Source organism: Oryctolagus cuniculus, chromosome 4 (assembly GCF_051225735.1).
Source record: "Oryctolagus cuniculus isolate XC-2025 breed Fujian yellow rabbit chromosome 4, ASM5122573v1, whole genome shotgun sequence".
In the NCBI taxonomy this organism is placed as follows: Eukaryota; Metazoa; Chordata; class Mammalia; order Lagomorpha; family Leporidae; genus Oryctolagus; species Oryctolagus cuniculus.
Window position 1 is genome coordinate 36,579,901 of NC_142870.1, and position 24,175 is coordinate 36,604,075.

Here is a 24,175-nt window from a genome sequence, read left to right on the forward strand (position 1 = left end):
TGGAGTAGGGACCTGCTTATTTCTGTTTAAAGCTTGACCTTTAAAAATACATACATTAATTATTGTGACAATAATGAACCTAGGATGGGAATTTGCGGAGACCTAAAATATTGATCACTTGAACTGTGCTACTCTTAAGAAGATGCAGGGTTTATCTGTTCAATTTTCAACTATATGCTCAAATGTAGACCTCATTGAAATTCAGGTCCTTGTGAGGTTGGAAATGTATAATTAATTTTGGACTATTTCTCTTCTAAAATATTGAAGTAGACATTAGATTCTGTCGCTGTTATTAATAGCACCTTCTTGGGAGGGTTGTTACAAGGATTAAATGAGCTAGTGTATGTAAAGTGCTTAGAATACTGACTTGCACACTTGACGTAATAACAAACCCTAATTATTAGTTCATATATTTGAAAAATTCACATGCTAAAATGGAGTTTCTGTTTGATTTTTAACGCGAAGCTATATAAATAAGAACACAGGTTGACAGAAAAATCAGCATCATCAATTAATAGCTATTTATTGAAATCTCCAAACTTAAGTCAAAACATGATTATAGGGTTGCTATTTATATTCATGTGGCAAAACCACGATTTTATCATGGATGTTTGTATTTATAAGAAAGGATACATTTTGTTTTCTTTGAAACAGAATTATAACCAAATTTGGAGGTAGTGTTGGAGAGTAGATGATTGCAATAGCTGCAATTGAAATTTACTCTGAAATTTCTGACATTTCACAGCTAGATTTCACCTGAATTGACACTGATCAAGCTGATAATTTTTGAGCTTCAAGATTCTTAAATTTACATCTAACTTTTCTTCCCAAATCCTTAAAACAGACCTCTATTCTGTGTGGGTGCAAACTGTTGAAATCTTTACTTAGTATAGAGTTGGTCTTCTGTACATAAAGATAATTAAAAATGAATCTTAATGAAGAATGGGATGGGAGAGGGAGTAGGAAGTAGATGGTTTGGGAGTAGGAGGGCGGGTATGGGGGGAAGAACCGCTATAATCCAAAAGTTATGAAATTTATATTTATTAAGTAAAAGCTTTCTATAAAAATAAAAGAAATGGGGACAAAGGATATATTTTGGACATTAAAAATAAAATCATTACATATTTTTGGTACTCAGAAAAATGGATAAAGTTAGATGTCTTTCCTGAATATTTCTTTCTAAAAAAGTTAAGACTGTTATTGAAATGTACTAGCTCCTTTTAACTTAATTTTTATGTATCAATAAATGTTTCTTAAAATTTTATGTCATTGACTAAAACTCTCCCCAGATGTCTAGTGAATTATTTCAGAAATTTGAAAATAAATAAGCATTTCTTAAAATGATGGTAAATCAAACCATCTCTACTTGCTATAGACATGTATCTGGAATAAAATCATCACTTCACATCAGTTTAACAATTGAGTTTGTCTCACAGTAGGTCAGGAAAATTTCTTAGAAGTATTAAATTTTCTCATATTTTTTAAAACATATACACTTCCAGAAGTCAATAAACAACATGCTCTTTTCAGAAGCACCTTTAAAAAATCATTGATTATTACATATTCAACCTTTTTGGGATGTGTGTTTGACCCCATCAAGTGCTGATTTGAAACCCTATCTCTTACTTGTTTTGTAACAAAGGCTATATGCTTTGAACTGTTAAATAAACCCAATATTTATGACAGGCCTGGTTGAACAGCAAATGGGCTATTTCACTGTAAATAATGCACGAGTCTACTTTTATATCACAGTGCCACCTTAGAAATTGCTTTGTATTCATTGCTTAGTAAGAGGGAGAATGAAATACTTTAAAACCATACACTGTATTATTACACTGTGTCAGAAATAGTAAGAAGAAAGCTACCAATACATGTTCCCTCTTTGAAATTTTATTACTGCTCTTCCTTGGGTCTCTCAAACCCCCATATCATTTAGGTAAGAAAATATATGTTATATGCAACAACCATTTTAGAAGATTATTAGTTGATGACTGTATCACTAATAAAAATAAAATTCATGTCTATAAAATCAGATCTGTGGATTCTAGTGGGTAGGTCAATTTGATAGGTCTCAAATGGTTTGAGTCACCTCAGAGCAGGTGTTGTAGTGACAAATTATCTAAGTGTGGCAATCATACTCTGTTTTTCATGTGAAAAAAAGAATTGAGGGTGTGAGAATGTGAATTTTAGTGACATGATGACCTTCCTTTGGAATTGTTTCATGTTTGATAATAACTGTTTTCTAGAATTATAGATTTTTTGTGTGTGTGAAAGAGCCTTTCAAAGGTTCTCTCTCTCTCTCTCTCTCTCTCTCTCTCTCTCTGAAAGGCAGAGAGAGAGACAAAGATGGCTCTTCAATCATTTGCTAATACATTCCCCAGATGCTTGCAACAGCCAGGGCTGGCCCAGGCTAAAGCCAGAAGACTAAATCTAGGTCTCCCAGATGGGCTATAGGATCCCAGGTTCTTGAGCTATAATCTGCTTCCTCCCAGAGTACATATTAACAGGAAAGTGGATTGGAAGCAGAGGAGCTGGGACTGAACCAGGCACTTTGATACAGATGTGGACATCTTACACATTGGATCTTAGCCAAAAGGCCAAGAAGCGATATGGAGATATGGACATCTTAACTGATTAGTCAAATGCTCACCCATCATCAATCTTTTTTTTTTTTTTTGAAGGCTCCCTGCTATATGAATGGATGTAAATTTTTTTGCACCAAAATTTTTATACTCTAGATTTAGTAAATTATGGACAATTTACATTATATGTGTTAAGACATTTCTGAATAAATAGGCCTTCACACTTTCCTCTGACCAGAATATTCTCTAATATATTGTTTTTTCCAACTCACTAGTAAAGAAAATTCACACACATGCCACATACACAAATTCATATTTATTCATGTGTGTATGCAAAAAAAAAAGGAATCTGTAAGTTACATTAAGTAATTCTTTGAACCATTACTTCAACTTCAGAGCCAACTGAAATCTTTATAGTTGTCATCAATGAGCCAAAACCATTTTTTAAATTCTATGTTTCTTATTACTTCTGTCACACAGATTTCCATGAGTAAAATTATGGTCAATAAGCAAATGAAAGGCAGCAGATATCATGTTTTATTAGAGCGGAAAAAAAGCTTTTTGAGAAGCAAAAGTGTCCTGAAACAAAATACACAGAATAAATTTCTTTTAGAACCTGATTATTATAAATAATCCTGAGTTTTAGTCTCAGGACAAGATTATTCAGAAAATTGTTTTCCAGGTGTTTTGCATTAAATTATATTCCTATAATCAGTTCTCTTGTAGAGTATAAAGATAATTTTAAAAGGATTTTACCTCCTATTAACTCATCTCATGATATGCCCAGTAGCAGATAACTGAATACTGATTAACCCAAAAGAGGAACATAAATAGTAATGAAAACACTGTTTTAGAGCTACACTTACTTTTAGATGCTGTTACTTAAGTTCTCTTAATTCAACAATCCGACATGATTTATGCATTAATTATATATAATTTTCAGGAAACCCAGAAAATACAAAGAATAAATCCTACTAGTGAAGCTAGACAAAGCCGCTTGTTTGGATGGTAGGAGCACAAGATGATGGAACTTAAATTCTGGCAAATGCCGGGCCCCAGGGAAACAACACTACCTGAGTCCTGCTTTCGCAAACACGGACTGCTGTGGGATTTACAGCGTGAAGGGGGGACATTTGCAACTCTTCCCTGCTAAGTTCCTGGGAAAGTGGCATACCAACTCCTTCAACATCTCACCCCAGTTAATTAGTCTGTTTTGAATTTCAATTCTCATATTTAAAGATAAGAGGAAAATGAGAGTGAGTTACGGATGGAAACGAACAAAATATAAGGACTAAAGTTGTTTATAAAGATGTTAGTAATTTTGGTACTTACCCTGAGTGTATAAAACTCAAAATGATTTAGATAATGGACAAAACCGGAGGATAATATTGCTATGATGATGGGGAAGATGCTTCCAAAGTATATTACCAGTTTATTATTTTATAATAGAGTGACATGTGTCTATCAGATGATTTTCTTTTTAACATAGTCATCTGTATAATTATGACACAGAGATCTCCATTACCCCTAACCTCAATCCTCCCACCCCCTACACACAACCCACCCATAGCCCACCACCTAGCAAAGTATGTGAAGAATTAATAAGAGCTAATGAAAGAGAAATAAATAGTTGCTATACAATAGGACTGTTAAATGGGTTGTGAGTGATGTGTTTTATTTTTTATCCTTTTCCAACATTTAAGTCAAATTATCTTAGATATGTAACTCATACAATTATATTTAGAACCATTCTTAGAAATTCTGCCTGCAACTTTTACCTATTTTCAGAGTAGTCATGCTTAGATATTTGAATATGCGTTCTCCCCAATATCTTCAACTAGTTTCATGGCTATGTTCATGCTGGTGCTTACATGCATCCATTTTAGAAGTGGTTGTGAATAAAGTAACAACAGTTCATGCACACACAATCCTAAGATAGAAGTTGATAACTGCGAATCCCATCACTCTTGATGAAACTTTGCTTTCTGTGGTTTATAAGACTACAAGCATTAACACTAAAACAGTCTGCATAATTTCAAAACCAAATGACAAGAATGAATGCAGTTTTCATGCTAAATTTCTGTTGCCAACAGTGATTACTTGGGCGGTGTGACCACCTCTCAGCTGCAGACTGAAGTCCAGAAAATGAGGCTAAAAGCTGCTGTGGTTGGCAGCCAGGTGCACGGATGAGGGGATAATTTTGCACAGGTGGTTAATGATGGATGGAGGTGGGTGCATTTTAGGAAGAGGTTAGTATTCAGGAAAGAAACACTCTACCTGTATAGCCCAGCGAATTGTCATCGTTATCAGAGGTGGGGGTCGGCGTCCCGTTGTTGTTTCCCCTCTCTAGTTCTTCAGGGTCTGTCGGAAACAACACCAGAGCTGCTGATGGGGTCACAGTTGTAACAGTAGTTGCCATTTCGATCACAGCATGTCCAGACACAAGCAAATCCACATGTGACAGCAAAACACACAGGGACAACACACAGCACACTTGATCCTCGCCCCTCCTGCCGCACACTAAGCCCTGCCAAGGTCTCGGCACCATGGCTTAGGGTTTCCACTGCTTCTCCCTAATTTCCCTAAGTCTGCTCTGCCTGCACCTTTGCTGCACTTCAAAGCTGGCGAGAGGCTCTGACTGCCCTCTGTGAGGCGGCCGGCACGACTGAGGGAGCATCTGGAGCAGGGAGAGGGCAGGGTGGCTGAATGCTAGCATTGCTAATTTTCCACCTTATTGTTAATCAAAGCTATTGACTGTGATCGCTCCCCATCATCGCTTCATCTCCTGGCAATTACAGACTCAAGGGACTGCACCTCCTATGAGCGGTGGGAGGGGGTGGGGAAAAAGAGGGTCTTCTCCACTGAGGGGGATGATAAAAACAGCTTACTTTTTCTAAGACTCAGCAAAGAAAGAGATGCAACATCCCATCTTTAAGAGGGCAACAATTTGATGTCTTAAAGTACCGAGAAAAAATTACTAAACTGAATGCATGAAGAAAATGACATCAAACTCTGGATATTTTGGTTCGGATGTTTCAAAAACATTCCAAGTTGCTTAAGGTGCTCGATTACAATCAGCCATGTAAGGTTTTTCATTCGCCTTCTTATATTGCACAAATAAAAGATGTTTTTCAATGCTTTTCAAGTTGTACGTTTATGTTCTCATGTAGATTTTAGAGATGAGGCTAAGCACAAACCTCGGGTTCTGACCCAGAAGCTGAGCTGCCCTCTATATGGCGACACCACTGCTAAGTTTCCGTCACACTCAGTCACTCTACCTGTCTGTTCTATGTGTGTTAGATAAATATGAGCACTGTCTGCAGCTCCATTGCTGATAAGCAGACACAGACGCAATAAAAACCAAGCATGTGCCTTCTAAATTGAATAATGCAGAGTTATAGGTCATGCAACTTGTGATGCGTTGCAGGCTTTTTTTTTTACCACCTTAACAGCATCTACGGAGGATTTCTCCGTCTGAGCAGTGAAGAAGGGTGTCACTTAGGAACGAGGCAGCAAGTACCTGCAGGTTATGCCCCTCTAGGAACATCACAGCGTCATTAATTTTGTGTCTGCTAGTTTTAGCTAGGTCAACATATTTTTTCTAGACACAGCGATTCTGGGATGATTCAGAAATATAAAAAACAAAGGAATAAAAAGTCTAACATGAGTCTGCTATGTGGATTGTGTATGTACCATATCTATCTACACGAGTCCCCTGCTTTCTCTACTCCCTAGCACAAATGTCATACAGTTAATCTGATGTGGCTAAAGTGGGAAAAAAAAATTCAGATCTGTGCAGACAGAAGGAAAAAAAGAAAAAAAAAAACCTCCTTCTTGAGTTCTTTCTCCTTGGTCTTTCCAGTGATGAGAATTTTTATTTGTGTGTCCTTAAAGACAATTGTGGCAAAGTTTGGGAAGTATCTACTTCCTCCTCTCCCAGCATATTAAGTTATTGTATACACAGCTTTAGGTAAAAATGTTAAGGCATTTCACCTGGAGAGAATGGAAAGCAAGCTAGTTGTGTAATTTGAGGTACTGCTAGCATGTAATTCTGCCACAACCTAAGTGATCTTGCTTCTGCAGACTAACCCAATAGGAGGCTGATGGAGGAAGAGAAACAAGTTACTTTTTCAGATGTATTAAACTTGTATCAAGAGACATAATATATTTAGGGTCACTTTAATATTGCAGATTAATTACTTTTAGTAACAAGGTCTTCAAGGAAAGTTCTACTTTTAATTTACAAAGGAAGTCTATTTAATGTGGACAAATCCATTTTTAATCAGTGTTAAAAATACAAGAAGAATTCATTCAAATCCACTACATGAGCTAAATTGGTTTGTCTTCTTTATACTGTAGGACTTTGGGGAGATGGTTTGTGCAATCTTTGTTATTGAACCCTTCCTAAGAACGAACAACAGAGATGAGGAAAGTAACTTGCAATGAGATACTTAAGTATATTTAAACTAGATTTTTGAAGTATGTCTAACTTATTACAAATTTTTAAATTTGCTTTTCTGTTCCCTCCCACCACAGTTCTAGTTCCATTTTAGGCTCAGGCAAAAACAGATTTTGAATTTTTCAACACATCTTGCCATTTTCTTTTCTTTTTTTATTTAAAGATTTATTTATTTATTTAAAGTCAAAGTTACACAGAGCAAGAAGGAGAGGCAGAGAGAGAGAGAGTTCTTCCATCGGCTGGTTCACTTCCCCGTTCGCCGCAATGGCCAGAACTGAGCCGATCTGAAGCCAGGAGCCAGGAGCTTATTCCAGGTCTCCCACGTGGGTGCAGGGGCCCAAGGACCTGGACCATCTTCCAATGCTTTCCCAGGCCATAGCAAAGAACTGGATTGGAAATGGAGCAGGTGGGCCTTGAACTGGCACCCATATGGCTTGCTAGCACTGCAGGCGGCAGCTTTACCCGCTATGCCACAGCACCAGCTCCGGATCTTACCATTTCTATGAAACACATTTTGTTTATCTACTATTACTGTTAATTAATGCTATGCCTATGATAGGCCCAAGGAAATAAAAAGTTTCATTTCTACTCCACTAATTTCTTTCTTTCTCCCCTTTCCTGTTGAAAGATAATAATAACATGAAACAGTTGCTGGAATCACTGCATGAGAGCTGGCGGGCTCAATCAAGGAGAGTCCAAAAGATATTTCCTTATTTTTTCTTAAATAATATGTGAGTCATGGACTGGAAGGTAATGAGGTAAGAGATTGTTATTTTGTGTTTCCCATACTTGAATTTAGGACAATCCAGGCTGCACTGAAATAGATGCAGCTGCTGTTGGTAAAAGCTGCCACTCCATCTGGAAACACACTAGCATGAGAAGTACTGGGTTGTGTGCGACCCCCATTAGATGGTAAATTCCTGAGGGTCAAATACTCTGTCTTTTCATTAGTATGCCAACCTACCTCATACTGGCCCTAAGAGAATAAATGAATTAATGAAGAGACAGTAACCAAGAATGCATATCTTGGGACTGGAGCTGAGGCTGTGGCATTGTGGGTAAAGCCCTGGCTGTGATATCAACATCCCATATGGGCGACAGTCGGAGTCTTGGCTTCTCCACTTCCCATCCAGCTCCCTGCTCATGTCCCTGGCAAGGAAGTACAGGGTATCCCAAGTGCTTGGGCCCCAAACTCACGTGGGAGACCTGGAGGAAGCTCTTGACTTCTGGCTTCACCCTGCCCTCGTTCTGGTTGATGTAGACATTTGAGGAGTGAGTCAGTGGATGGAAACGCTCTCTTCCCCCCACCTCCATCCCCCATAATTCTGACTTTCAAATAAGTAAATAAATTAACCTTTAAGATAATGCAAATCTCACTTAAATGATAGGTTCTCAATCTGAACCAACTAGAAAACATGGAAGTTGTATTATCTGTACCAGTGTCTTAGGAAAAAACAGATTCGTAAAAATGAACCCACATGCTATTATCTTGGCTGTATATCCAGTGTCTATGAAAACATATTTCAATATAAAGAGGAAATTGGGGCAGGTATTTGGTCAGTTGTTTAGGAGCCTCCTTTGGATGCCTGCATCTTAAATTGCAGAGGGCCTGAGTTCATATTTCCAGCATTGCTCCCAATTTCTGCTTCTTGCTAATGTGCAGCCCTGGAGGCAGCAGCTCATGGCTCAACTATCATCCACATGGGAGACCCGGATTGAGTTCCTGGTTCCTGGCTTCTGCTGGGCCCAAATCTGGATCTTGCGAGTATTTGGGGAAGTGAATCAAGGGATGGAAGAGCTCTGTCTATGTCTTGCCACTTTTCAATTAAAATAAATAAACTTAATAAATGAAATCATGAATCATACAATCATAGACATTCAGGGTTGTGAATACATATGTCAGAGGAGCCTCAAAACCATCTTTCATCAAATGATTCGCTCTTGTGAATCTGGTGACCATTTGGTCTTTATCACTTTATAAGACAAGCCAAAGCCAATTTTACAATTAAGTCCTGTCTTTTATGTTTGGTTAAAGAAAATGTGGTTTTTAGATTTCCTATCCATTGACTCTAACTCTTCTGTGAGGGCATATTGAACTAATACTTCATTTAGGAAAGCCTGCTTTCCCTCTGCTAATTCCTTTAAAATGCCTGTGTTTTTTGTTGTTGTTGTTGTTAGGGATCCATTTCTACTCTTTTCTTTTCAGCATGCTCTTTGTTGATATCTTCATCAAGCTAATGGCTTGAATTAATTTTTATAAGAGGATATAGCTTCCAGATTTCTCAATTAGATACTCTACCAACAGCAAAATCTTACATCCACTGTGTATTCAAGAACATGTAAAATCCAACAAATCTCAACCTTTTCTCACTAAACATTCCATTGATTAGCTTTTCCTTCCCTATATTACCTGTCGCATATTTTACAAAATATTTTTAGTATTTTATAATTTGATGAAATGCTAGCATCTGGGTTTAAAACTTAACTCTGGCATATATACTAATTAAATATAAAAATTTTGCTATTTAGCTGTATTTATCTTTTTAAGGGAGCTATATATTGTACATAAACTTACGGAAGATTATAGACAGATAAACATACATATATTTAGCCTTTGAATATGAATATATATAGATATAATTTATGTATCACATACAATATATAGAAGTGGGTTACCTTATAATATCTTTCATAGATTTACTAAAAGTAAGACCCACAAAAGGAAGCAGAGACCTATATCATTATTTTTGCAATGGAGAGTACATCTTCAAGTAACCTTTATATTTAAATATAACAAACAATACATTAAATGTTTCTGTTTTTAAACTATTTTTTAAATTTACAAAACAATGTATACATTTATCATGCAGAACTTGATGCTTTAGAATAGGTTATATTTATAAAAAATAAGAATGGGAATAAGAGAGGAAGGAGAAAGAAGGGAAAGAGTATGGGTAGGAGGGAGGGTAGGATGGAAAGTATCACTAAGTTCCTGAATCTATATAGATAAAATACATAAAATTTGTATACCTTAAATAAAATAAAAAATATGTTATATGGAATGGCTCAATATAGCTAATTAATGTTTGCATTACTTCACACACCCATCATTTCATATGAAAAAATATTTAAAATCAACTCTCTTAACCATTGCCAGGAACACAATACACTGTTATTAACTATAGTCATCATGTTGAATAATAAATCTCTTGAATTCATTCCTTCTAAATAACTGAAAATTTGTTTTCTTTGACTGCCATCTCACCCACTGTCTAACTATACTAGGAGAAAAATGGTTGGAATACAGCATAATTTCACAATGTCAAAGTATCACCTCAGAGACTTTTGGTAACTGCATGAGGAAAAATATCATTTTGTAAGGGATGGATCAGGTAGTCATTATTTAACTCAGCAATCACATATAGTATTCCCAAAAGTGTGTAATTTAAAGTGGGCCAACAACTGTGTAACATAATATACAATGTTGCTTATGAAGCCTTTCTGCAAACAATGTCTGGTCTGAACTCAATCAAGACTAAGGACTCACAGGGTACAGAAAAAAATAACAATCTTAGATTTTAAAATACCATGTGGAAGTCTAAGTTATGAGATATCATGATGCCTGTAACTTATTTTCAAACAGTTAAGAAAAATATTTCTTGAAAGAAACAGCTAATTTTGTATAGCATTAACAATTAATTCACTTATTAAAAGCATCCAGAAAAATTCAAGTAATGATGAACAAAGATTATGTTGTCTAAAGACTTCTCTATGATGTGCAGCAGAAATTCATAAATATATATCTTTAATGAATGACCTAATTAAAATGCTTATTTTTTTAAGTACATCATTCAATTCATACTTCTATAAAGCATTCATCATAGTATGGTGGCCAATGTTATACTATGGAAATGTAGAGGTCTAAGAGAAAAACTTCGTGTTTAAATTCAGTTTTATTATTTGTTTAAAATTTTAAGTTGAGTTTGCAATTCGCAGCTCACAATCCTTAGGGTTTTCAACCTTAGCCTTCCTTGCTGTCATATTCAGTTAAGTAAACACACATTAAACATAAAAGCTTCTTCCTTTTGCACTACTGTGAAGTGTCAGGTTGGTTTCTTTATAGATTTGCATTATAACCGTGCAAAGCTTTGGCATTAATTGACATTTTGAAGATGACCATTAATAAAAGATTAGGGAAAAGCAAATGAATATAAACTACTATCAATATGAGAATTGTGTTCTACAAATTGGATCAATTCTCATTGATTCTTTCCTACTAATCAAGAGGAATGCAGGTTACGGGTACTTTAAATGGAGTACTGAGAACATTTAATTAGAAACCTAGGCAATGAATTACAAAATTAACTACAAAACACTGTGTTTGTGAGGCTTTCCATTTGGGTCACAATTCTGTAAGATCAAATTAAAGTAAAATTCAAACTTCAGCTGTAATCACCTATCGTTAAAAGAATTGTTGAATGTACATTATTATTTGTCCCATTCTTTGGGACTGAGAAGAAAGGGATAAATTCAAATTATGCAATAAAGTATCAGGAGGCACTTTTCATAGTACCTGGCTCTAAAAATTCCAGAGAATGCTACAACAATATGGATAGAACTGGAGGATAAGGAACGTTAAGTGAAAAAATCAGGTTACAGAAAGACAAATATGTAATGCTCTCACTTATATGTAGAAATTAAAAAATTGACCTTATAGAATTTGAAAAAAGAATAATGATTACCAGAGCTTGGGAAAGGAGTTGGGAGGCGGGAATGGAGAGAGGATGGTTAAGGGGCACAAGGGTACAGCTGAATGGGTAGAATAACTTCTAATGTTCTAAAGCACAAATAGGAGAACTATAGTTGACTGTTAATTAAGTATTTAAAAATAGCTAGTAGAAAAGATTTTGAATGGTTCCAAAATAAACAATAAATGTCTGATCGATAGATATGCCAGTTATTCTAGTCTGATCATTACACATTGTATATTAAAATGTCACACTGTACCCCATTGATATGTACATTGACTACATATCAGTTAAAAATAAAGATATATTTTAAAAACTTCAGATTATAAAGGAACTGAAAATGCATTTATAATAGGCCTGAGTTTTGGCAGAAATCTATATGCTATAGGACATTAAATGTAACATGTATCAAGCTAAAATTTGTACTGCTAAATGTTGAATAAGCTATTTTTTAAAGCAGCAATATGGTCATAGAAAACAATGTGTTACAACATCTCCAATTTTACTATTACAAGGAAAATCAAGGTTGCTTCCTTATGTTTCTTTCACTGATAGAGGAACTATGGATTATAATGATCCATGTGCATGGTGATTGTTGGAAAATGTGTTTATATAAAATAGACCAAAATGTCAAAATTGTTTTAAAATATGTATTCAAGTAAAATATTTAGTGACTAGAGACTTCTGAAATTTGAAATCCTTATGTTCCCACACCGTCAAGAAGATAAAACAAGCAAGTGGTTTGCTACTTGGCTAAACCAAAATAATCTGAATGAGAGAGTAGGCAATTTTAACCTGTGACCTGAGATGACAGTGATACACTGAATAAAAGAACAGATTTCATACAGTGACCAAAATACATGTTACTGCTTTTTCTGATTTCCTTGTTTATGTCATTAGATAAATGAATGAAACAAATCTAAACAAAAAGAATTACAAAGTGTACTGATTACAATCACAAATAATATTTATCTAATGTTTTCATTATTTACTATGACATAATTTTACATATACACATGTTCTTATATAATTCTTACCACTTCCATCATAATCACCACCACCACCACCACTACCACCACCACCACCACCACCACCATCATCATCATCATTATCATCATCATTATCATGATTCTCCTCAATCTTCCCATTTTTGAGTTGCTGAAACCAAAGCCTGGCCTGGGTCATGAACTAGTAAATACTGGGTTTAAAACTGGATTCCAGGGGATTTCTGGTTACATGGCCCTCCTCTTTTCACTGCACCCCATAGCTTCTCCTTACTCATCAGACAAATTCTAGGAAATATATGGAATTTCAACATCACACAAATGATGAGGCATCAAGTTAGTGATTCCTCTCCAGTCATCAAACAATAAGGGGGGATAATTTCACAAAAGTATTTCTTGAGTTCCATTAACTTATCACCAGAGCTTCTTCACTGTCTTCCTGTACACACATGAAAAAAAATAAAGTATTTAATAAGGTAGTCAGCTGTGTTTAAGCAAGAAGCATACAATAAAGTGTTACTAAAATAGGAGTTATAAAGCATAAGTCTTTGCCCACAATATTTAAAAATAGGTAGGTATGGATGTCAAACTGTAATAAACAAAGCAAATTCAGATTCTTTCAATTTTTAAAAAGTGTTCTTCAACAACAAAGATTTATTTTTGGTATAAATTTAAGGGTGCTTAAGACTGAGTCCTGCCTTACTCATCTTCTCATGTCCAACCCTAGCACAGTGCTCAAGAACAAAACAATCAACACATTTTTATTGAATGGTTGGAGGATAGCTGGGACAGTTTTACTGGAGTCAAGAGTTTAAGATGCAGGTAACTTTCCTCAACGAATGAGTATGAACTTTTTTCCTTATTGCTACATACTTATCTATCAGGAGTATTGTAATCTCTTTAATTATAATTCATAACTGCATTAATGTAAATTATTTTTCTTCATAACATTTATTTATTATTGTCCACAACATCCAGGGCTGCACCAGGTTGAAACCAGGCCCTAGGAACCCAATTCCAGGTCAGCCATTTGGGGGGCTGGGTTGCAAGTACATGATCCATCTCCCGCTGCTTCCCAGGGTGTGCATTAATGGGAAGCTGAAACCAGAAGTAGAGGGAGGACCTGAACCCAGGCACTTCTGTATAGGATGCAGGCACCACAAGAAGCATCCTAATATAGAAACAGCATCTTGATTAACTTAATTCAAGTAAAGATTTTACTGGAGATGGGAGTTTTCTTTCTTGCATGTTAAAAGGGGATGACTGACAAATTGGATAAAAGGAGTCATAAATAGTGATAATAATCAAAATTGAAAAATTGTTAGACAAGTAAACTCGAAGTGTACTTAAATATTTCCGTGTAGGTGTATTGCCTTTTGCTTCTATAAACTCCCTCTGATGAGTAATTTTAGATGTTCAATACATAGATATGAATATAAATTCTCTTGATTTGAATGAATGGAGTACTTTTCCTTCAGAGGTTGCTTTTGAAGCTGAAGTGATACTATACCAACATGGAATTTATATTTTATTTTCCAGTGTTATTCTCTATTTTCAAATTTCCAAAAGTTACAATTTGGAAGAAATGATAGGACAAGTATATAATTTTTGGGAGTGAACCAGAGGAAGGAAGATGTGTCTGTCTGTCTCTCTGCCTTTCAAATAAAATGAAAACAAATAAATAGAAATTAATAAAAATTCTCAAGTACAATTTTGGTTGAAATAATTTGGGATGCATTTAATTACAAGTTGATCAAAAATTTATTAAACAGTAGACCCTTAACATATTTCAGCAAAAATATCAACAACAAAGTGATATATATATATAATTCTATTAATAAACACTGCTGGGATGTTTGGAAGGTAAATTCATTAATACCTTGACTCAAACACAGATGCCATCGAAGGAGATTTTGACTTATTTAAATTCAATCTAATTTGACAAAACAAGACAGAGTGTCTTTTGTATGGAAAGCATTCCAATGATGGAGAAATGCTCTTAAATTTTAAAACCATTTGTTTCCAGATCTCTTCTAGTAGAAAACAGTGACAAAGTAGAGATTTACTGTAATTGGGAAAATAATGCTTCAATATGACAATATGTTTTTTATCTTTGATGTCTATTCATTTGGTCTACAAAAGTCATGGAAGTTTTCATGGAAATAATAAGTGATGACTATCTCTTTATATAAATAGAAACTAAGCCAATTGTCCAGTTGAGTTCTGCACTTATTCAAAATCCTCAAATCAAATCCTCAATGACATCTGATGTGACAGATATCTTGGTGGGGTGGAATTTAATCTGCAGAGATTTGCGTCCTTGAGCTTTATCTAAGAGAGTTAATTTCCGGTCCATTTTCCTAGTATTTCTGGCTCTCTCCGTCTGTTGACTATTTTTTTTTTTTTTTTTTGTTATTCTCTCCTCCCACTTTGCCCCAGTATTCAAAGGCTTTTCTTTTATTGAGTTTAGCATCTGCTACTGTTCCACTCCCTTCCAGTCAAAGCATACGGTAACTTCAACACAGGCTAATTAGACGGGGTTTGAAGTTAGTTAACAGGTGGTGGCCCAGCTGCCTCGGTACTGTGAACTAATACATCTTGCATTGTAAAGCACAGAAATGGCACAAAAGTAATATCTAAATTAACAGAGTGCTTCTTTCAAGCGTTAAAGTGGTCATGTGAATCAAGAAAAAAATAGGGTCATTCCTCTTTCGTAGAGGAATAAATCTGGATTTAAGGGATGAGTATCACATTTAGGATTCTGCATAAAAACTGAGATCTCCTTGTCTTTTAAACAGTACTGTTTTCTCACCATCAAGAATGCAAAGTTACTATCACTTCTTTCAAGTGTGTTAAGAAAACATGTTTATGATCACTACTGCTTGTGATCAAGTTGAATGATATTCAAGTCAGAACCACATGACTTGTTAAAATCAGGTAAAATATCAAACTCTTTACTTGGCATTTTGGTGTCCCCACATCAAAGCACATTCTATTATTTATTCAGATCATCAAAATAATGTAATGTTTAGCAGCCACTAACTAACCCTGTGACTTCTGACAAGTTCTATTTAATTTAATTAATTAATTTATTGGCCACAGTTTCTTCATCTTTAAAATGTAAAATAATATTATCTATTTTATGAGAGTGTTATGATGATTCAATAAGAAAATATTTGTAAAGACCATATGATAGTTTTGGATACCAGTAAAACGCTGATAAATGTTTGTCAGTATTATCATTAATCCAACTTGGGGATCAATTTTAAAAGGATCATCTAATTTTTTTAAAAATTCTATAATATTTTATTGGTTTTGGATCATTTAATAATTTTGATGGAAAACATCATACTTATTTACATCCTGAAATAAGAAAACATACTCTCTCTTTTGATATACTAATTTGAAATTTATCCAGTAGAAAAAAATGAATATGGGTGTCAACTAAAGTTTAAAAGAAAAACAAATTTGGAAAATCGCATTTTGTCTAGCCTCACATCTTCAGCATTGCATTGTATCAGCACCCATTTCCCTGGAGTATGCCACCGAATCACTCAGGGTGTTTCCCTACAGACCCCAAGGCATCCTGATGGAAGATTCCTCCAACTGCAGAACTCAGTTGGCCTCACTGCCTGGTTTGCTTTGTGCTCACAAAGATGAATTCACTGAAGTTTATTTCTGGAGGAAAGAAAAAACGCACTGGGTATTGAAATTACAGATTTTTTCACTGGTCCAAGAAATAGTGTTTCTTCCCTTTGCCCAGGGATGTGTCACTATCTACGCATCTTTTGCTGTCTACTGTGAAGTACAGAAACTGTGACTGATGCCTTGAAGGGAGAGAGGAAAGACTGAAGCAAATGCAAGTAGGGCCCTGGGTCACGTGCTAGCTGCCAGTTCCTCCACACCTGCCCTCCCTCAACTGTTGCCTAGCTGCTATCCATCTGCAGCCATTCAGGGCATCTCTATGGCTGCATTCACTCAACTGCTAAAGGGACAAATTTCCTCTCTAGTCTCTTCATTGTCTGCCTTTTCTAACCACAGTCACGGTTTTGCGCTCTTCATTCTAATTGTGCTTTTGATGATTGGGGTCGTTTTATGCCTTCAGCTTTCCTAAAGGTCACAGGGATTAACTGTGTCCCATGGAGGACCAGAGGGAGTGGCTGAGGCTTACCCCCCACTCATCCACAGTCATTGATTTCCTCTCAGTGTGAGAGTGGCGGGGGTGGGTCCTCTTCTCTTTCTCTCATTTGATATTTTTGTTGTACCCTTCCCCCACTTCTTGGAGGCAGGCTGTATGTAGCAATTATTTAGGGTGTAAGGGTTTTCATATAACCAAATTCACTTTACAAAGGGCACTGTTGATCAAATCAGCTTGCATTTAATTTTTCTTCCCTCTACTGTTTCAGTTACTTAGCTCACAGCCATGGGACATTTCTATTTTATAACATCAAGCTGCTTTAAAACCATGACACTCCCTTTCTTTGCTAATTCAGCCTAATGAGTCACATACATGTATTGCATATCTTCATAATGACATATATGCTACTTACTAGAATTACACATTTTTACATTTTCTCCTCCATTTGATTTGTTTGACTCTGCTGATTCTCACACTTAAATATGTGTTTTTAGTGGAAAAATCTGCCACTCTTTTATTCTCACAAGCACTTTCATAATGAGATGATATGTTTTGCTTATGAATGTTTTTCCAAAAGAGACATTCTTATTTAAATTAATGGAAATTTTTGAAACTGAAGACAATAAAGTTAGCTACTTTTAGGGAATTTGGATATGTGTGTGTATGCAGAGGGAGTGAAGGTTGTGTATAAAAACACCCCAAATAACCCCAAATCTCTTAAAAGACATTTGGCTGTTCATATCTTTATACATATTCAAGTGATAGCAGGGAAAAGTTTCTTACACAAAATATTCTCTGGGCACCAATGTTCTTGACTGAAGATTAACTCTGTGACTGATGGTCAAAAGTTTCAAACACAGCAGGATTTTTACTTCTTCCTGGAGTCAGGAGGGAAGTGACTTTCCATTTGATGAGATTATCTGCTTGGCTCATAAGATGTTATGAACTACGACTTATTCATTACATAATATGGTCTCACAAGCAGAAATGCCTTACAGAACCTATACCTCACATTCACTGTTGAAGATCCTGCACCCATTCATTTCTTTTCTCTGCAGCTTCTGCTTTATAATTCATAACACATTTATTTGGACATGTAGGAATATGCTCATTTGTAGATTCAGTAGCCTCTGCAAGGTCACGTAGTTTAAGTTTGCCATACTTCATTCTTAAGGCTTTGCAGAAGTGTTTAGTGTGGAGCAAACCTAGGTGATGAGCAAATAGAAGATTTTTGTTTCCAGTGATGCAGCTCCTGTGTGGACACTTTTGGTCAGCATATATATAGGAAATGGATGGAAGGCTTAATATAGTAACTAATATTTTTTTGACTAGGCTTTTGTGACCACTTTTTAATAAAGGTCAGAATTTTTAAAGAAACACATTTTCCTGCAAAATGGGAAAGGGAACTGAAGTTTATAGATATGGAATAAAAATATGCTGACTTCTATTTATTGCCAGACTTATGGTAACTATGCATGAATATTTTAGGGAAGTACAGAAATCAGATATGAATATTTTTAACTCTTACTAATGAAGAGAAATATCTTAAGACTTTAGCATAAACCTTGAAATCATAACTAGGGGAGTCACAAATGGCCCTAAGACAGAAAAATTGTATTTAACAAATGGGTGACCATACTTGTGTTAGTAGTAAATTTATGTAAATCAACCAAGCATTTAAAAATGTGGACCTTTATTCATAGATTTTCTGGGATATGGCTAAACTATTTATTATAAAGCTAGTGTTAAAACTTTAACTAACATGTATGTGAATGTTGAAGTATATTTCTAAAATTTGCCTGATAGACTAATAGCTTGTAACCAAACTTGCCAAAAAACATACATGTTCTATGGGTTATAAAATTGCTTGCCTACCTATGATTCTGTAACTTTCAGTTTTAAAAAATCTCTCTAATTTCATGTAATTTTAGTAAAGATAAATAGGAATAAAATGATAGTGAATGAAAAGACACAGAAAATGAAAAATTCATCAAACTAATCACACCATGCAGGTAGTTGATGGATTGTTATCAAAATAATAGTAACAGTGTACCAATATTTCACAATAAAGGAATAGAGATATTGTCAAACTTTCCATCAATCATGTGTACATAATTTTTTATGCTATGAAGAGTTCTACTAAATATTCTACTCACAGGTACAGTATAATCAGAAGGCTATTAAATCATCACGAAACCTATCATAAAAACTGAAAGTCTTATTGCACTTGCCAGTAGTCTGAAAAGATTAGAAGTCTAGTAATTTGATGTCTAGTAGTTTTTAAAACTATTGTTCCTTTGTTCCTGAGATATTGATAGTTTTGTTTATACAGTAACATGAAGATCCGCTGCTCCACTTACCTATAGCACAATATCATATACAGGAAATTGACACTAATGCCAACAAGAAAAAGAAACTTTCCACAACTGGACAGGTTCTTTCTCACTGTTTTATGGCCTCACACACTTTGCTCCTACCCGCTTCTTTATCCTCTGGCAATCACTAATGTGTTCTCATGATCTCGCATTTTATCATTCTGAGCATGTTTTATAAACAAAATCCTACAGTATGTACATTTTGGAGAATGCCTTTTTTTCACTCAGCATAAATCTACAGATCTTTCCAGGTTGTTTCTTTTTAAGAGCTCATTGTTTTGCTGTGTAACTTTCTATGATATGTTTGTATAACAATTCATTTCACCACTAACTTTTCAAAGTATATCTGCCTTATCTTCCAATTTTGCCTATGAGGAATACAATGGCTATAAATATTTGTGGGTGGTTTTAGTGGTAAACATAAATTTTCATTTCTCTGGGATAAATACCAACAAGTGCAATTGCTGGAGCATATAGTAGATTAGATGTTTAAGTAATTGCCAAAAGATTTACCAGAGTATATCATAATTAGCCAATCAGATTTTAAGAGGCAGACATGTAGTCACATAGAAGAAATATCTCTATGGCCTTAGGGATGGCTGGAAAACTAAAGAACTGAGTGGCTGGTACTGTGGCATAGTGGGCTAAGCCAGGAGCTTCTTCTGGGTCTCCCATGTGGTTGCAGTGGCCCAAGCACTTGGGCCATCTTCTGCTGCTCTCCCAGGCCATAGAAGAGAGCTGGATTGGAAAAGGAGCAGCCAGGACACAAATCAGCACCCATATGGTGGCGGCCTAACCTGCTATTCCTCAGTGCTGGCACAGTATTAATTCTTTGCAGCAATCTCATCTCAGTTTTCAATTTGAGATCTATCCATGAATGTGTATATATATATATATATATACACACACATATATATAAATATGCATATATATACATATACAACCTATGTATACATATACATGTATACATATATATATGTATACACACATTCATGGATAGATCTCAAATTGAAAACTGAGATGAGATTGCTGTAAAGAATTATATATATATATATATATAGATATCTATAGATATCTATATATAGATATCTATTTTTCTATCTATATATATAGAATTATTCTATAACCTATAAGTAAATCAGGATATAGCATATGCTGGTGCTGAAATTAATAGCCTGCTGCCCCTTAGGGTGCCTACTGACGGGAAGCTTGACTCACAAGAGGAGTCACAGGACTGAAGCCTGTGTGCTCTAATATGGTATGTGGTCACCCTAAGTGGTGTCTTAACTGCTTCACCAAATGCTCCTCACTGAGGACATCATCTTTCTATCATCTATTTGATTAAAAAGAATTACAGGTGGGCCAGTGTTGTGACGTAGTAAGCTAAGCCTCCTCTTCTGGCACCTGTATCCTATATGGTTGGCGGTTCATATCCCAGCTGCTCCTCTTTGGATGCAGCTCTCAGCTATGGCCTGGGAAAGCAGCGGAATTTTGATGAAAGGAATGAACTTTGTGAACTTGACCTTAGTGAAGATTTGTAAGTAATACTACATCTGTTTAAGGCCTTTAAAAACACTGAAATTGCTTTTAAAGATTAAACATTTAACAATATTATCTTTTCATATTAAAAGAAAAATATACCATTGGTTTTAAGAAAAACGATAATGCAGAATAACTTTTTTGGTTGCCCTTCTCTATGGATAGTGAAAAATTAAAAGCCAAAAGTGAAAGTCATTTAGGTATAAAAAATCACAAGTCAGAAATTGTTACATTGCAAAGATAGGTGGCAGGCCAGTTAATGGCTGCTTTGCACAGTGATGTGTCCTCAAGGAGACCCAACAGGCCAGTCCACTGGGTGGCTTTCATTGTGGGAAGCCTGGGCTTCAGCAGAAGTCAGCTTATGAAGAGTCCTGGCAGCTCTGCCAGCCAAGAGCTGGATCATTGAACATGGAACTGCCCTGGAGTTGAAGGATGCCCAGGTCAGAGCCACAGATTTGATGGCTCTAAGCTGAAAAGCCCTTCACTCAGCCCAGCTTCCAAAGCAACCACTGCCTCCAAAGCAACCAAAGCTGCTGGGGGGATGGCCACGTAGGGTCAGCAACATTGCAGGCAGAACTGTAACTTTCCTGTTAGAAATGCTGCCTGCACTCACCTGGCCAGCTCTCCTCCCAGGCCAGCTAGGTAATGGAAGTCAACAGGGTGTCTTCCCCAAGGAGGTTCTCAGCTCCCTTAGGATGTACCCCATGTGAAGAGATAGACAGGTCTGGGCCTCATAACTTACAAGGCCTTAAAGCCCACCAGATTATTATCAGGACACTTCTGTCAGTTTCTATTTGCCTCTCAATCGGAGAACTTATTGTAGCTTAGACAGCACCTTTCTTAGGTCCTCGAATAATGACTCTGTCCTTTGTATCTACCCACTTGGGCCTCATTCCTTTGTTTTTTTTTTTTTTTTTTTTTTTTTTTTTTTGACAGGCAGAGTGGACAGTGAGAGAGAGAGACAGAGAGAAAGGTCTTCCTTTGCCGTTGGTTCACCCTCCAATGGCCGCCGCGCTGCGGCCGGCGCACCGCGTTGATCCGATGGCAGGAGCCAGGAGCCAGGTGCTTTTCCTGGTCTCCCATGGGGTGCAGGGCCCAAGCACCTGGGCCATCCTCCACTGCACTCCCTGGCCACAGCAGAGGGCTGGCCTGGAAGAGGGGCAACCGGGACAGAATCCGGCGCCCCGACCGGGACTAGAACCCGGTGTGCCGGCGCCGCTAGGCGGAGGATTAGCCTAGTGAGCCGCGGCGCCGGCCAGGGCCTCATTCCTTTGTAATCATAGGCTCTACTCTAACATCAATGGCTCTACTCTTGACCTGTGTGTATTGATGGTCCTCTCCCCGATTTAATGTTGTGTAATTGTTCAGAAGTTCTCTACAGACAAACCCCTCTACCTGCAAAAGTTAAGTGGCCTTTCTCCTGGTCTTGTTTGGGATCAGCGTTAAACCACATCCATCAGTCTTCACAAGGGTCCAGAGAGTCCCCTCATTTCCTCTCCTTTATGAAATCCTCTCATTACCTGGCTAATGCCACTCTTAGGATCATTAGTTGCTATTCTCACCCTGCCTTCTATACTATAGTGTCTGTTTAAGTGTTTACAGCAGGTGATAATGGAACGAACCAAGGTCTTCAGCAACCTGGAGGTCAACCAAATGCTGCTTCAGGGATATATTCGGCTCCCCACCCAGGAGACAGTGGCTTGATACATCGCCCCATGCCAGCAAAGAGTACCTCATTGCCCCATGTCAGCAGGAAGTAGCTCTAAAGACAGATCATCATCCCTCCACCCCTCTTGGACTTTTGGGACTAATGTGATTCCATACAACTCCTGCTTTATAAAAAACAAAAGGGGGAATGTTAGTAAAATGCTGCAGTCCTGATATCATCCTAGGCTCTAACCCCTGCTGCCATTGCTGGAAGCCAGGTGGCCACATGGCCTAACCACTGGTGTCAGCCCCACCCCCATTCTAATGGGATTCTCTGCTCCTACTTCTCTGCCTGTCCCCCTCCCCGGCAAAGTTTTAAAAGGACCTGCTCCTGGACCAGCACCGTGGTTCACTTGGTTAATCCTCCGCCTGTGGCACTGGCATCCCATTTGGACGCCGGTTCTAGTCCCACTTGTTCCTCTTCCAGTCCAGTTCTCTGCTGTGGCCCGGGAGGGAGGATGGAGGATGGTTCAAGTGCTGAAGCACCTGGCTCCTGGCTTCAGCTCGGCACACCACTGGCCGTGGCGGCCATTTGGGGAGTGAACCAATGGAAGGAAGACCTTTCTGTCTCTCTCTCTCACTGTCTATAACTCTGTCAAATAAATAAAATAAAAAAAGGACCTGCTCCTGAACACGTGGTTCTCTCTCTCTCTCTCTCTCATACTCTCACCTCCCTCTTTTCCTTCTTCACCCCTTCCCTCCAGTCTATCAGGTTTCCCCCAATAAACCCTTTCCCTTAAAAAAAAAAAGAAATCATTACATTGCTACTGTGAATAACAATCTATCTGCTTATAGAAAACAATATTTTGTACCTCATTATCCACTGTAGAATAAAGCATCTTGGGACCATATAAGCCAACCATAAGATTTGTATTCTAGGCTGGTATATATTATTGTAAGTTAAGGCATGAACAAAACTGCCTACATAAAATTATATTCTACAGGGCACATCAATGGATATAACATTGGTATCCTGTACTGGAGTGCTGTTTTGTGTTCTAGTTGCTCTGTTTCTGAAACAGATTCCTGCTAATGTGCCTGGGGAAGCAGCAGGTGGGCCAAGTGCTTGGGCTTCTGCCGCCCATGTAGGACACCATAATGGAGTTCCCGGCTCCTGGCTTTAGCCTGGCCCAGACCTAGCCATTACAGTGATTTGAGGAATGAACCAATGGAAGGAAGGTATGGCCCTCTCTCTCTTTTTCTCTCTCCACCCCCACCTCATCATTTTTTCAAATTAAAAAAAATTTAAAAGTCTTAAAAAATCATATTCTACAAAAAAGCTTATTGCCTTTGTACATACTTGATATAGTCACATAACTTAAAATGTTGTATTAATTTACTACGAATGATCAAATGAATTTCTTTTGTCATCATAAAGCTATAACAAGTAGTTGATGTTAGGAAAATGGCACAGTCTTATCTAAGGTGCAATCTACACCTTGACATCATCCTAGGCGGCCCAACCACTGGTGTCAAGCTCCACCCCCATCCTAATGGGATTCGAAGCCCCTACTTCCCTTCCTGCCCCCTGGCAAAGTTTTAAATGGACCTGTTCCTGAACACGTGGCTCTCTCCGTCTCCTCCCTCCTTCTCTCTCTCTCTCTCTCCCCTCTCTCTCTCTCC

At 37.0% G+C, this 24,175-nt stretch overlaps 1 protein-coding gene across 4 annotated transcripts in view; it reads right to left on the reverse strand.

Annotated features, from left to right (window-relative positions):
• Positions 1–24,175, reverse strand: part of ROBO1 (roundabout guidance receptor 1) — a 1,247,412-nt gene that overhangs the window by 565,042 nt on the left and 658,195 nt on the right. For all 4 annotated transcript variants that reach the window (XM_089330676.1, XM_089330673.1, XM_089330675.1 and 1 more), the window contains exon 3: positions 4,860–4,943. In XM_089330676.1, the coding sequence (XP_089186802.1) occupies positions 4,860–4,943 (84 nt within the window). The remainder of the gene's footprint in view (positions 1–4,859; positions 4,944–24,175) is intronic.